The following is a 15942-nucleotide window of genomic DNA, read 5'->3' as shown; positions in this document are numbered from 1 at the left end:
AACGTCACACAAGTTTCTTATGTAAATTTCAAAAGATTATAACTACACCCAATTCAAAATCTAATTACATTACTAATCCCAATTTTTGTGTGTTGTGAGTAAACTACAACTATTGATATCAACTCTAGAAACCATTTCTAGGGTTTGTGTGTTGTGAGTAAACTACAACTATTGATATCAACTCTAGAAACCATTTCTAGGGTTTTTGGGATTGGCTTCAACCACATCGAAATCAAATTCTAAGATTTTCCTATTTGAAGACTGAAATTCAAGTGTACATTTAGCCCAGAAAAAAAAATTTTCAAACGTACTCTTACTGGTTTTAGAAAATTAAAGAAAAAAAAAGTCAGTTTTTTTCGTAGCTGGATTTTTTGATAGGAAAAAAATAATTCAGTTGACTAATTTTGATCTGGACTCATGAATCTATCCGTAATGAAAAGCATGAGAGGAAGATTAGCGTTTTTACTAAGAAAAAAAAAAACACGAAAGATTAACGTGAGCACTGATGGAATTCTGTTGTACAAGAAAGGAAAAGAGTCAGAAATTAATCGTCGTCTCCCTTTGAGTGAGAAAGACAACCACCAATTCTATTTCAAATAAACACAAACTGGCACCGCCTGTCCAATGACTCGATCAAAATTCTGTACAAACAAACTAATTTAGGATCCTTGAGAGCCAAGATTGATGGTACGGTTTAGAACTGGAATTAATTGTTCTCAACAAACTTCTGGTATCTTTAGAAATTTCTTCTGAGAATTGGAAGGAAACGAAACAAGGGAGGAAAACCCAGAAAAGAATGAGTTTCTTAGCAGGGAGATTGGCAAGCAAAGAAGGTTCTTACTTCTTAAAGGAATCCAAAAATGCCACAATGCGTCTCGCACAGAAGATTAAGATAAACGATAAGTTACCTTCTTCCTCGTCTAATTCTCCTTCTTCTTCTTCTCTGATTATTGACGAGGAAGCTAAAGCAGACGTTCTCCCTGAGGTTCTTAAACATTCGTTGTCTTGGAAGCTCTATGAACAACCCCCTTCAGATTCTTCTCTGTATGCCGCTTCCAAATGGGCTCTTCGTGCCGATCCCAACAAAGCGCCTTCTGTGTCTCCCGATGCCATCAACCCTCTTCGTGCTTACGTTTCTCTTCCTCAAGTGACCTTTGGTCCCAAAAGGTTCGTCTCTCTTTCTTTCTTACTACTTTCCTTTATGGGTTCGTCTGAGATTTTGTTTCAGCTTGATTGTGTTCGAATTTGATTTATGCTCGTTTGTTCCATACTAGCGCTTACGTTCTGTTTAATTTTCTATTTTGATGAACCGAATTTCTGCTTCTTGATTGTTTTGGGAATCCAAATTACGGCTTACATAGGAAGCTCCATGTGAATGTCTATCTACTTTTGGGTTTTTTTGGTGCAATCTGAGAAAGTTTCTTAGCTTTCTGTTTCATGAATTTGAGCTTGCTGGAGGAGGAAAGTTCTTGAAGGAAACTGGAAAATAATAATCTGGGTTCATAATTTACTATTTCGTGCAGGTGGGAATTGCCTTCCGTAGAACACCACAATTTAGCCTCAACAGCCAATAGGTTACGCCATGTCGGGCATACTCCTGTTAATGCTGAGAAGATGAAGGCCGCAGCTGAAGGGCTCTCAAGAAGTAGGTTTATCTTATATTCAGTTGGATATTCGTCATTTGAGATTTCTCAATGTATCTAATAGCTTATGTTCCAGTGCTTTAAAGTGAACATAAACCATTAGAACTGCTAGTGAGAAACTTCTTTCTCATGTGAATTAAGTTTGCACTCATTATTAAGTACAAAACTCCACTGTCTGTTGGAAATATCCCATGTTAGAAACTCTGGGACATTCGATGCCTAATCATACTAGTTGGGCCTGTCTGCCTGATAGCTTAAAACTTTTGGATTAGACATGCTGACTTGTCTTGGATTGCGTTTTCTTTTTTTTGTAGAAAGAGTATGCACAAGAAAGTTTTCTGATTGGTAGTGAGAGGGGTTCACCAGTGATTTTCATATTTTTGGATGCTTAACTTGTGGACAATATTATAGACACTAATTATCCAGGTTCTGCTTTACAATGAGGTTGATTTTGAAAGAATTATCTGAACCTCTTCTTTGTTATATACTATATATTTTCAATGAAAATTGATTGTTTGTTTTTCTTACATATTTCGGGAAGGTGCTTCTTATGAAATGTCTGTATAAAGTATAAAATATTCAATTTGTCACCTATTCCATTTATGGTGGTTTTTTTTTTTTTTTTTTGGGGGGGGGGGGGGTTTACTGGGGACAGGGTTTTCTTTCTTTCTTTTCTTTCGTTTTTTTTGTTCATTTTTCAGGTGCCAGGATTGGGGGTAATAAGTTGGTTTGGTTTTCACTCCTTCCCTTGCTTGGGCCACTGCCTCTGAATGCTGTTGGCTTTAAGCAGAGGATAGCATAGTTACAGGGAAATATAGAAAAGTTAAAAAGGTAGTAAGACTCATTATATAGACTAACAGAAAATGATCCATCCTATTTGGCCATAGAGCATGTGGAGAAGAATTGGAACAATGCCCCTCAAATTCCTACCCCAATCCTCCCCCCCCCCCCCCCCCCCAAAAAAAAAAAAAAAAGAAAAAAGAAAAAAGAAAAGAAGTGTGTGAATTGAATTTGCTTCTTGGGCTCCTAGAAGTTGGAGAAGGTGATTAATGAAGGGAAAAGGAAGAGAACATTCACACATTTGCTAAAAATGGCAATGGTAAGAATGCTTGTATTTATACACCATAGAAGTATGCAAAGACTGAGCTCCAACTATATTAGCTTTATGCATGGATAGTGTCTTCAACATTTTCTCCTTGTGATTTTGTAATGATTGTCCACAAAAAAAGACAAAAGAGTATTATAATAATCATTTGGAAATAATGTATTTGGTGCTGTAATCTTTTTCTAGTTTGGCTGTTTTCATCTTGCTCTCCGAATATTATAATGATCCTTTGGAAATGATGTATTTGGTGCTGTAATCTTTTTCTAGTTTGGCTGTTTTCATCTTGCTCTCCAAATATTGTAATGATCCTTTGGAAATGATGTATTTGGTGCTGTAATCTTTTTCTAGTTTGCTTGTTTTCATCTTGTTCTCTGATAAGACCCTCGATAAACCCCCATTAATCTCTTCTCTGCTGACAAATATAAAGAGTTAATGGCTGAAAGCGATGAACTCAAAAACTGCATTAACTATAGAATGATAATGGGATAACAGTCGACTTCCTTAAGCTTCCCTGATTTGGATATAGCGGATCATTACAGACTGCTCCTACTAACTGGTAAGAACTTCTGAAATTAAGAAAAACTACATAGAATATTGATGAACAAGTTCATCCCAATGGCTAGGCCATTCCCTGAGAGGTTGCCCTCTCCTCAAGCACCCGCTTGTCTACTTTTCTCCTCCCCCTCAGGTAAGCCATTCCTGTCTTCTCTTATTCCTCCTCTCTAACAAACTTCCTCTGCTGCCACCTGGAAGCTCCTCTGCATGCTTTCGGTTATGGGTGCTGCCCAATAGAATCATGCCCCTAGTCCCCTGCTGATAGGACTGTCTCCCTGCTCTTTGCTTCTCTTCTTATTCTTCCTTTGGTAGATGTGGGTTATTAGGGGCTTATCATTCTCCAGATATAAACTAGCTAAGGTATGCTATGTACCATTTGGCTTTCTAAAGCACTAAGATTTCATAATTTTTCATCCTTTTTCTTTTATGGATAGAGTTATAATGAAGAAGAAACAGTTAAAAGAAGTTTCATAACAACAACTTCTGCTAACATCAGATTGGTTAGCTATCAACTTCTTTGTTTTAAAACATGTTCTTAGTGTTCTTTTCTATTTTGAATAATCTGGTCTTACCCACAAAGGAAGGTCAAAATGTGGGGTTCATTTGTATTTTCCCCCCAAAGTAATCAAGAGATAAATTCCAGAAAAAGACTTTTTATTAACACAACATTTCAGTTAGTTCAGCTAGCACTTTCTTTGTTTATAATGTTTTGGTCTTCTCCTTCCAAAATTAATTGATTGTTCATCGTTGGTACTTCCTCTCCAGTGTATGCTGTCAGGCTTTTTTAATGCGGGTGTTTTGTCTTGTAGTTGGGATGGCATTCTTTGTTGCCACTGCACTTGTCTTCGGAGGGTCCACCTTAACATTTGCAATGATAGCCTCCAAGCTGGAGATGCAAAATGTAAGTAGATCTTGTCTATATTAATTCATTTGGCTTGAAATGCCTCCTGTATCATGCAACTGTGTGGTTTCTTCAGTTAATGAAATAGGAGAATGTCAATCAAATTGAGATAATTTTCTTTACCATTGATAAGTTGAAAAGAATAATGTTGAGTATTTTGCATCAATTTGCTTGGGTACATATAGGGCATTGTTTTTTTTTCCCCTCCCCTCAGCAAAGGGAAGTCCAAGGTACACGGAATATTGTATCTGCATTCAGCTAATTGTAACATAGTTGATCTCTTCCACCCCTCCAAGAAAAGAAATAATAATAACAATAATTATGGATAAAGTCTTATGATTGGTTCTGTTAATATGCATCGTTATTTCCGTTCTTTTCCTTGTCGGTACAATCTTTCTTTCTGGTTTATATTGAGACATCGTGGTTATTCTAACAGAGTGACGACATCAAAAACAAAGGCAAAGACATCCTCCAGCCCAAATTTGAGATGTTTAGAGAGCAATTTGTGCCACTACAAGTTTGGGTAAGTTGCTGAACAGGGTTTTTTTTGGGGGATCCCTTTTTTGTCTTTTTTTGGGGGTGTGGCTGAATCTGGAATGCATTGGACAATAGATAAGATTAAGAAAGTAACAATCAATCATATTGTAATTGTATTCCTTAATCATATAACTTTGATTGTCAAGGTAATTGATTTGATGATGAACTAAATGTAGCATTCAATTCCAGGCTGAAAATATGTCGAAGAAATGGAACGTCAAAAGAGACGAAGAAATTAAAGAGAAACCTATAATTAAAGAGCTTTCCAAGAGATTAGGTGCAAGGACATCCAGCTGATTCATGCATATATTCTCCATTTTGTTGAACAGTAAGTGGGATCATTCGTTGTGGCTGTATGTACACTTCTTCGAAGGGAACATTTGTAAAATATGTCAATGACTTATCAGCTCTGTTCTTACCCTTTTATGTGCAGATTTGTGTCTGTGTTTCTATGTTTCTTCAAATAAATTTTTGGGTGGATGATGTGTTTTTGTGTATGCATGTTTCTTAATTTTCCAATAGGCTGGAGGTTAGATAGGTCTAAGTTGCTGCTTAGGGAGGTGAAGTTTGAGTCGCTATTCAGGTGCTGATTGTCAGGGAACCAAATTTTTTTGGTAAAGCAGGGAACCAAATTTTCACACGGTTTCTAACTTCAATAGCTACTGCTGAAAATAATGGCAGATTACATATTAATTTATAAGAAATTTTGACTAAAATCAGAATTTTTTATGGATCAACCCACATTTTTACTGAAATGATTTGATTTGGTCTCCAGGGGCCAAAAGAAAATGAATTCATTTCAAAATTTTTTACTTTTTCTTAGTATCTATTTTTTGGTTGGAGAGCTTAATTTCTTGCTGTTTGGAACTTTGGAATGTGCCTCGCTCAATGCCCAGTGACATGCTAGTCTTTATGTATGACTTGGTATGTATTTCAATAGAGAGTGCATACTTAATCTGTTTATGGCCCCTGCTTCCTGGGGTTTACCCAGAAAAGCTCAGGACATCAAGGTTTGTATAATTGTACACATGCATATCTGAAATGGATTTGCAGTTGAGATCCAGTTCCAACATTATCAACCCGTATCAAGGAATTGATGTGAGGTTAGCTTATACATTGCTGATATGGGATTGTAACAAAACACCATGTATTCAAACTGTGGTCCACCCTGGATCAGTTAGTCCCAAGTCCTAACCATTTCATTCTGCTCCATCCCTGCAAATCGCAGGAGAAAATCACTTGAAGAAATTGGCTTCCACAGGTACAAGAAGACTAACAACCACGATGCTATGGTTGGCCTTACTCTCGGTTTCAAGTCGTCTTTCTTGTTAGTAGTCAATTGATCCAAGCAGTCAGTGGTGACTCTTCTTAGTAATCCTGTGAAGCAAAGTGGGTTTTGCATCCGCCACCCTTAAATCCTTGTTGCAGAAGTGTACTGTGAGATTAGATTGAAGAACTATGTTAAGTGCATGAGTCTCCACTAGAACTCATTAGCCATAACTAGTTCTTGTTGCCAGAAGCCAGAGCGGCTCAGCCACAGCAGGAATTTGGCATAAAACCCATAAAGGTTTTTTGACCAACAGGCTGGTATCTCTTACTGTATTCTCCAGGTTAACCATGCTTGTGCAGCCACTTCTCCACGGAAGTGCTCTTTCATGCTCCAATTTTCTAGGGCCTGTTGCAGATGTGAGAGGAAGAGAGGCACTCCATCTTTGTGTGTATGAGAAAGAGAGGGTTTATGTACAAAGTTGCCTTACAATTTCATTCTGACTGGGCAAATTTCAATGCCTCAACCAGGGGGAAAATCACCCAGCAAGAGCAAGAAGGCCAGAATTCTGTTGCATCATCATTAAAAAAAAGATAAAATAAAAGATCAGCAGGCATGATATCTGCAGACACTACCTCCATAAGCAAATCCTTTATGATACACGCATGTAATTCGCTGGCAGAACCCTAAGAGAGATCAACAGCCCAAAATGGGACTAAACTCTTTTTTTGGTCAAAAAATGGGACTAACTCAAAAGACAGAACCCATTTTCATTCGTCATCTTCACACCGCAGGGTTCCAAAATATATATAATTAACAGGGAAATGGATCCCCCCTGAGGTCTCCCCTACCCCAACCATGATCTGGATCATTTACAGGATTAACGGCTCTCTTAACTACCAACGATAGGTCTTGGACTAGTAGACTTTGCAACAGCCAGGGATGACACAAATCGGGACACCAGAACAGCTTCATTGCTAACAGCCCTGGAGGCAGCCACGTCTTCCAAGCGCTTCCAGTCTGATTCCCGTTTCTCCTGCCTCTCTTTTTCCTTGGCCTCATCTTCTTGGAATTTTAACAAGCACTCCTCGACAAGCTCTGGGTCAATATCCATAAATACCTTCCTCACATTCAGTGTTAAACTCTGAACAGCCTGATTCCAGTGGCCCCGAGTATTTCTCTCCAAGGCTGGGAAAATTATGGGCAATATAACCTTACGATTCTGTGTGACAAGATTTCGTACATGATCATTGTTCCACAGGAATAGCGCTCGCTCAGCCACCTGCCACAGGAAGGAAACACAATTAACTCTTTTACTCGAACAATGACCATTGATTTAGAATCTCAGAAAGATGGATATTGCCAACATTGTCTCTTTTTTATTCTATTAACATTTCGTTATACCAAAATCATATTCTCAACAACCAGATATAACTCCAACATAGAATGGGAAGTAGTGGGAAATTGAGTTGCAGTAACTTGGTCCTTTTAAGCTATTGATTTCTAGGGGGAATACATGTCCATCATTAGAGAATTTCACCAAGAGCACTTCATCTTAAGTTTTGGCTCAATACACAGCCCCAACGAGGCAAACAGTAAATAGACCAAATTTGATAGGAAATGTGAATCTTCTGATCATCATCAAGAATCAAGATATTGTCTAAACAACATAACTTAGAACAACCCTTATTCTAACAACCATCATCATCATTATCCTATCACTGTCCCAACAGCCAAAGATCAGTCACACATCTTCATCTCAAGTTCAACCAATTTCAAACTGAACAGAATACACAGATCATAATTACTGATGGCCCCAAAAGCTAGCACATCACAGATGAAGTGTGGAAGCAAACACTGCCCAGGAAGAAACTCTGAATCCGCATACAATCTTATGACCCTTCATGCAATTATATAGGATTCAAAGCAACAAATCCATAAGCTAATCAGTGATGCTAGGGAAAATATGGGCCTTCCAAATCTATGAGGTATTCAGTCTCAAGTGAATCTCTCAAGTGAATCACCCTTCAAATGACCATTAGACGGTTGACCATGAGATGCATTGGATCATTGTCCCATCTCTAAGTTGACATTTGTGGGTGTCAATTGCATGGAGCTGGTTCTCTCATTTCACGAAACTCATGGACAAGTTTGACCCCAGGAGAGTTGATGCAGATATGACACCTTGGACAAACCCAGCTAGGTCTTCAACCCAAATTGAACTGGGACCGATATCAGTGAGGGGCCTAGCAGAAATTTCGGAATTTATATCATTTGGAGAAATAATGTCATTCAGTTTATTTTATTTCATTCAGTTTGGATGTTAAATTCAAAGGATATTTTGGTTTCTAATTCTTTTAGTTTCCTAATTTAAGTTAGTGTCCTGGTAGGAGTTATTCGATTTCCTTTATATATGGTGCGATTCCCCCATTGTGAATGACAGACTAAGGACATAACCTGAATTTGTGAATTTGAGAGACTGTGTGGCCACTCTTCTTCAAAACCAACCCCCCTCCCCCCTTTTCTTTTTGTATGTCTTCCTCTTGCCCTTTCTTCTCATTCTTTTCTCTACTCTCTCTGATGGCCACTGCAGATCAGGCTTGGTCTGCATTAGGCTGCCCAATATCCGATAACACGTGCTAAGTAGACTGCAAATCCAACAGTCTGGTGTCCTGGTTCTTCCAATAGGTGTAGATAAGAGGAGAGAACACAGATCTGAACATTCTCAAAACAATAAGAATCTGCCAAATCAAACAGATATCATATCACACTCATATTTCAATGTTAGAATAATACAATCACAAAGTTTTCAGAAACTGTGCAAGGTTACACAGACAAGATCTTGAATCGTCACCCCATCCTTGCAACTTTTAAACCCTCATTTTCACCAGCAGAATATGAAATATCACATATTAATGTGTACACTCCTCCACGGTAAAAACTTATGCCATGCTTTAGCTGTTACCTCTGTCCCATAAGTCACTTCACTAAAGCACAACAGTTTCTTTTCATGGTTGCACATGTATGCAAGGGAATAGTGATCTTCAATTCTAAATGCCCAGCAGAAATCATCAGGCATGCTACCTTAAATAGACATAAAGCTTTTTTCCAAATGCAACCACCATCATTCCTCCCGCAACAACCACAACTTACAACCCCTCCCCCCCCCCCCCCAAAAAAAAAAAAAAAAAAAAAGAAAAAGAGAAGAAAAAAGAGCAAAGGAAAGAAAGTGTGATGAGCTTTTGTACTAGCAAGTCCAAGCACAAGCAGTTGAAACCACAGAAACAACAAACTTTGCATTAAGGTGGCTCTTGAGAATGCCTATTAAGATGACAAAGATTTACAAGGGTATCCAGTTTTTTCTGGTGAGAAAGCACTGATCTAGGAGTGAGAGCTGGATTGAGTTAGGTTCAAGACATATGGAAGGGTTTCTCAGAAAGGAGGGGGTGGGGTAGAATAATACTATTTTGAGCCAGTGGGGAAAAAAAATCTGAACATCGGTGTGACAAAGAGCTTCTCCACCACTACATAACCTAGAACCATGGATATCTGATGAGTGATTCTGATCTACAACCTGAAAAGTTTGCTATAACCAGAATAAAACCATAGAAAAACCAACAGTAAGAATTTTGAAGCTTAAGAGCTTTGCACTGAAAAGGACTATTTCATGACCTACACACTCAAGACATAGAATTCCTCATATTTTTATAGTCTTTTATGGGTTTCAGAAATATGACAGCCCTTTACTACTACCAAAAACTCAGCCTTGTCCCACCTTGATGGGGTCGGCTACGGATTTTTATCAGCTCCAGTTTCATCAATGCACCATTGGATGATTGACAGGTGTCATATTCTAATCCTAGGGTCAAGATTTTTCAACCCTTAACCATTCTCAAACCTCTAACCTATTCTCTACCCTCTCCTCTGCCTTCTCCCTCCTTTGTTCCCACAGAACCGGCTTCACCTTTTCTGATAATGGCAGAACCGGTTTACCACCTCATGCTTTTTCATCACCTATTTGTATTAGAGGATATTGATATTACCAAAGAAACAGAGAGCATTCAAGTTGAATCTGCAACAATGGATCTGCTGAATCTCTATTGATTACAAATTGAAACCGGTACCCAGGGCTTCAATTACTTCAAGGCAAGGTTTAATGTATCCCACAATATGATACAATAAGATACGATACTAGTCGATACCTATCTATATTGGACACAATCGATACGATACATCTCAATACGTCTCTCCATAGAATTGAATTAGAACACATTGATCAGTACGATACAATACTTGATATGGGACGATACGTCTCTTAAAATCACCTAACCGATACGATACTCATACCGATATTTTAAACCTTGCATCAAGGTTTAGAAGATCTAATTTTGAGGATTAGGTGTTAAAATCTTGTCACCATGAATTGAGACCCTTTATTTCACGATTAAGCTACAAATGGGAGATCAAGCAAACAGTACCAAACTTGAGGATAACTGATTAGTAAGAGCCAACTTGCAGCAAGTGAGTTCTAATGTTCTTAAAACTTAAAACATAAAGAAGCTTTGAAGAGTGATTCTCAGAAAATCTCTAGATAAAATATTCAAGATCTCTTCATCTACCTTCTCTTTCTTGTTAGATTCTAGTTCTTTTAACTTCTTGCCTCCCTTGCTCAACAATTTCTTAGGTTTGCATTTGGTTTTGGTGCTCCGTTAGTGTCGACACATAACTCAAAAAGAGGGATGGGCCATTGCATGAACCCCAGCAGAAGCTTCTCAGTTAGGTCAGGTTTCGATGCCACCATTTTGTGTTACCCCGTGAAAGATTGGTGGAGCCGAAGACAAAGAAGGCGAATATGAGACAACAGGTGGAGGTGGTGAGGCCGGTTCTGCCAAAACCAAAGAGGGCGAAGGCGGACGAGAGGGGAGAGAATCGATTAGAGGTTTGAGAATTGTTAAGGGTTGAAAAATTTTAACTTTAGGATTAGAATAAGGTACCTGTCAATCATCCAATGGTGTACTGGATGAAACTGGAGCTGATAAAAATCTGGTTGGCTACATGATACAACAAAACAGAAGGAAAACTGGGGTCTAAACCAAAAAAAATTAAATAAATAAATAAAGAAAGAGAAAAGGCGCAGGGGGGGGGGGGGTTGGAGGAAATGCAAAGGTGGGAAAGAGGGACATAAAGATTATACATGAAAAAGGGATATGACAGAAGATGGAAAACAAAGAAAAAGCAAGATGAAAGAGGCACAGCTAAAAAATTCAGTAAGAATGGCAGCTACAAGGATCATTGCCCTCCAATAGCCTCCATCTAATGTCCTTCCACAACTTCTCTTTTAGTCATAGGCTAGCCCTCAGCCCATTAGCTAAGAAAAGAAAACACATTGATGCATCATCTTCTTATACCCGACCAATATCCATTTGGGAACCCGGATTGAGAAGCAGGTCCAAGTATGGATTTTATTCTAGTAGATATGCAGGATTTTATTATTTATCTTATCAATGACCATTTAAACAGATCTTTAACTTGGGTGGTATATGTAAGAATAGGGATAGTTTTAGGAAATAATAAATTGTTTAGAGTACTAGTATATTTGTTTCCTTATTGCAGTCTATTTCTTTTATCATCCGTATGCTAGTAATCAATGTATTGACTATGAATAGAAAAGAAAAAATTGAAGCTTGAGCTACTGTGCATATGCACTCTTTTTTCTCCCCTGCATTTCTATGCAATAGAAAATAATACTTTTATCTCCTTCGCCTAGGTGAAGGAAAACCAAGCCCTTCAAAAGATGCTTCCACTGTCATCCACTAATTCTTCATCTTGGCCTATTGTGTTTCTGGTAGGAGATTCAACTACTGGCATACTTATTGTATAAGGCTCCACTGACTCCCATCTTCCCACTATACGCTACAGATGCTATTAAATTAATGTACTATATTCCTATCACCTATCATAAAAGAAAAGCAATATTAGTTGACATTATAGAAACTACAGTCTATCAGCCAGAGCTCTGCTTAGTAGGCTAAGTTTACAAAAGAGAGGAATGTTAAGACCAGGTTCAATTTACAAAATACAATGGACTAGCCAATAGGACAAGGTAGACTCAGTGAAAAATGGAGCTCATGATGGATCCCCCCAACTTATCAGCTTATTCACAATCTTAAAGTCCTAAGGGTCCCACTAACAAGTGTGTGATAATGGAAGTGAATAATCCAAGAGGACACTATCAATGCCCATTATACAAATAACAAGAAGGTCATCTTTAGCCCATGAACTAAACCAGAGCAATGAAAAAAAAATGGGGGAGGAAAAAAACAAATGAACCCAGTACCTGAAAATGTGAGCTGTTGAGGCAGCGACCAATCTGTCGAAACAATGGTACCATGCACCGCTGGAATTCCAATGCTTGGGTGGCTTCTAGAACTTCTTCCAGTTCACTAAGGAACATAACCTCTTTTGAACTGTTAGTTATAGGCCAATGCTTTAGAAGTCCATGGATCACTGTATCTGCCAACTTGAAGTCCTTCTCTACAAACTGAATTATGCAGTATGAGAGCTGCTGATGATACATAGACACGCACTTTGGCTTATGTAATGGGATCAAAGCCCGTACAAGGAAAAGCTTGTGCTCTTCCTTCAATGGCAATGCAAACCCATTGATTATGCTGCCTAATATCTCGAGCAATTCTGCGATCCCATTGTGCTTCTCAGTTTCAAAGATGAAACGGTAGAAGATGTTGTTTATGGCTTTTCTGATGAAAGGACGGTGCACCATGAATTTTCCATAGATGCGATGCAATATTGTCTTCAGGTATTCCCTTTCCCTCTGGTCCTCTGAGTCAAAAAGATCAAGCAACCTCAACACAAATGAGTGATCAACGTATCTCTTTGCCAGCTTGGCATCTGTCTCTGAAGAAGACACAAACCTAAGCAGGAACTCATACACAATTTGAAGGTGAGGCCATGCTGATTCCATTGTGGGCTCTTCTTCCTCCGCATCAAAAGTTTCCAGGAACTTGTTATCGTGGTTTGGGGAAGGAAACGTGCGGAACAAATTGGCAGATATCATTTTTGTAATCTCTTGCATCACAACCTCATTGAACTTGGAAGAGACAGAAGAAATGTAGTCTACAAGTTCTAGCAGGGTCTGCCGCTTTATATCTTTCTCCTTAAGATTCTTGGAAGGATCAGTGAAGTCAAATACAACACTACACCTGTTCAGTTTCCAAATAAACAGATTCTGCTTCTCCGAATTGGGAACATCCCGAAAGCTAGGAAGTGCCTCATAGGCCCCGGATGGTGGCAACGGCCCCGCTTGGGAAGCAACAGCTGCAGATTTCTTTCCTCCATTCGACTTGTTGGACGATTGCTGCGTGATAGCTCCATTGTTACTACGCGAAGCACCACTGCTTGCATTTGAAGCTTTCCCAGCAGGGACCGAAGAGGCCTTCGAATTATCAAGACCAGAACCAACGGAGTTGGGCCCTTGAGATGAATTTATAAATGGAGAAGCGGCACTGGCAACACCTCCATCATTAGACATAGAGTCATTAGGGTTCGATTTCGAGGAGGGTTTTCTAGGTAGCTTACCAAATATCTGTTTTATCATATTTACAAATCCTAATGTCAGTTCCTGTTCCTAACCCCTTTCAACAACTGGCTGTTTCAGGATCTCCCCCATCCAGATGGAACATGCAACCAAAAGTCCCTCTCGAAACATCTCAGAGCCCAAGCACTTCTTTCATTTCAGACAAAAGACTTGCAGAATTTAGCCATATACACGAAAACCCTAATCAGATTCCCATCCCTTCTGCCTGAAATTCAAACCAATGAAGAATTATCCGCGTCATGAACACGATTCGAACACCCATAATTCAAAGCTCAATCGACCAAATTAAAAAGAAAAAAGAAAAAAGAAATAAATAAAATCCGACACGAGAAACAGGGTCATGTTTTCACAACAGATGAAGATCGAGTAAATAGAATTAAAAGAGAGAAAGAAGAACAGCAAAATGAAAGAATGTAAAACTTACATTGTTCGTATGATCGGTAACAAAAACCAGCTATTCAGAAGAAAAAAAAGATACTCTTCATAAATCGAGTTCTTGACTGTGAGATGTTCCTGCGAATGAAATATCTGAAACTATAATTTTCCCACTTGCAATGTCACGCTCCTTTCCACAAGAAGACGACCAGGGGAGAACGAAAGATGAGAGAAAAAGGAAACGGCCAAAAAGACCATCTACTCTACTCTGCCCGTACAAAGCAGACTTCCCTTCACCGCCAGTTCGCCCTCGTGGCTGGTTTAGAATATAATTTGGAGATTTTGAAACTAAAATCGTCATATGAGAGTATATGACACCATCAATGGTAAAATAATAATAATAATAATAATAATAAATTAAAAAAAAAATTGGTGGGGCTCAACTACACTGCGGGGCATTAATTGCACAATACTGAGTAGCATTAGCTGCACAATACTGAGTTGTGTACAGTCGGGATAAGTGGTCAAGACCATTTTGCTTACTTTTTTTTTGTGGTTTTAGTTAGTGTAGCTCAAAAAATAAAAAATAAAAATAAATAAAAAAATATTTTTGATCATCACTAATCACAGTTCAATACTGCCTATTAATTACGCAACATTGAAGCACGACTAATCAATCGTCAGCAAAGTTGGCAATAATCAATGCTTCCCAGCATAAGGTATGTTAGAAACCTTCCCGATAATACATGTAGTAGTTTTCACCGACATTGCTAAACTTTCCTTTGTGGCATCTTCCGTAACAATCTTGGAAAGAGCCTTAGGGAGGTTTATTGCAGAATAAAATATTTCACAAAAGGAAGATGAAACCCTAGAGGTAGTCAGCCCTGGTGTTGAGCTCCCTAACATTGTGGAAACACAACAAGTAAATCACTTTGCTAAATCGTAGATCTCCTCCACTACATCCACCAGGTTTCAAGGCATTATGTAAGGATCCTAAATCAACACCACTATTGTGAAATTTCCTAAAATCCTAATCCGATAACCCATCGTTTCAGGTCTGCAAACCTGAAGTTATAGTAGAAGGCAACTTTGGACCATTCAAGTTGAGTCTGAAAGTTCAAAAATCAAACCAATGGAGTTGGATGAACTAGAAAAAGACTCGGCCACCCTAATTGAGTTCAAGAGGAGAGAAAGTCAATCTGGAAGGCATAAGAAGGAGATTTTAGCATGTACAAAAATCAATGCTAAATGACCCAAGTACCAAGGTAAATTATATCATTGATTGTGGAATACTTAGAGGTTTCTACCCTCCGAAGTTAGTTGAAATTGGACTTCATATGAAGAAGATAGAGGACCGGTCGATTGGGGCCGATTGCACAGTTTGATCGATCGTCCTCTACCCAAAATTGGGGTATTTTCAAAAATCTGCTCATAAAACCATATTCTATGGTTCTCTCACCTCATAAATGATTTGTTTATGCTAAAGGGAGGTTGAGAACGTGGGAGAGAAAGAGAGCTTGAAGATTTGAGGATCTCTCTCTTTTGGCAGTTGCAAAGCATGAAATACAAAGAGAATCGTGTGTTGAGATAGGAAAACCTTTTAAACCTTCTTTGTAAATTTGAAGCATATATGTTGAGAGAATGCATTAATGGTGGTGGTTGAAGTAGTTGGTTAGATTTGAATGCTTGCTTAAGTCCCCTTTGGTGTTTCCCAACTTCTTTGAGTGTTTAATGGTCTCATTGCACTAGACCATTTGAACTTCTTTGAGATGTTTGCAGGCAACTCTCTTAGAGGCAATTTGGGACTTTTTGATTTAGAACTAATTGGAATGATTGGAAGGTGTTTTGGGGACAATACTAGTTTCCATTGAATTCCCAAAACCTCCTAAGTGATTAGATTTCGAGAGGAGTTCGAAATAGAGCATGCTTGGTCATAGCCCTAGG

General features: G+C 38.6%; 2 protein-coding genes across 3 annotated transcripts; one reads left to right on the top strand and one right to left on the bottom strand.

Annotated features, from left to right (window-relative positions):
• Positions 1 to 512: 512 nt before the first annotated feature.
• LOC149004121 (coiled-coil protein) lies at positions 513 to 5547 on the top strand. 2 transcript variants are annotated; one of them, XM_089167968.1, is made up of 5 exons: positions 513 to 1167; positions 1524 to 1645; positions 4113 to 4204; positions 4641 to 4727; positions 4918 to 4988. In XM_089167968.1, exons 1-5 carry the CDS (start codon positions 797 to 799, stop codon positions 4933 to 4935), a joined length of 690 nt encoding a protein of 229 aa, XP_089024094.1. In that variant the 5' UTR covers positions 513 to 796; the 3' UTR covers positions 4936 to 4988. The 2 variants fall into 2 exon arrangements, with proteins under 2 accessions (XP_089024094.1, XP_089024093.1); XM_089167967.1 differs by having other exon boundaries at positions 514 to 1167; positions 4931 to 5547.
• Positions 5527 to 14319, bottom strand: LOC149004120 (Protein phosphatase 2A regulatory B subunit family protein). The gene is made up of 3 exons (XM_089167966.1): positions 14048 to 14319; positions 12346 to 13828; positions 5527 to 7290 (listed from the first exon to the last, which is right to left on the bottom strand). The coding sequence occupies exons 2-3, from the start codon at positions 13621 to 13623 to the stop codon at positions 6901 to 6903; spliced, it is 1668 nt and encodes a 555-aa protein (XP_089024092.1). The 5' UTR covers positions 13624 to 13828; positions 14048 to 14319; the 3' UTR covers positions 5527 to 6900.
• Positions 14320 to 15942: the final 1623 nt, after the last annotated feature.

Source organism: Hakea prostrata, chromosome 9 (genome assembly GCF_041222555.1).
Source record: "Hakea prostrata isolate BN-2017 chromosome 9, UWA_Hpros_2, whole genome shotgun sequence".
NCBI classification, from domain to species: Eukaryota; Viridiplantae; Streptophyta; class Magnoliopsida; order Proteales; family Proteaceae; genus Hakea; species Hakea prostrata.
Note: the sequence above shows the minus strand (reverse complement) of the source record. Positions and strands in the feature narration are given on the sequence as shown.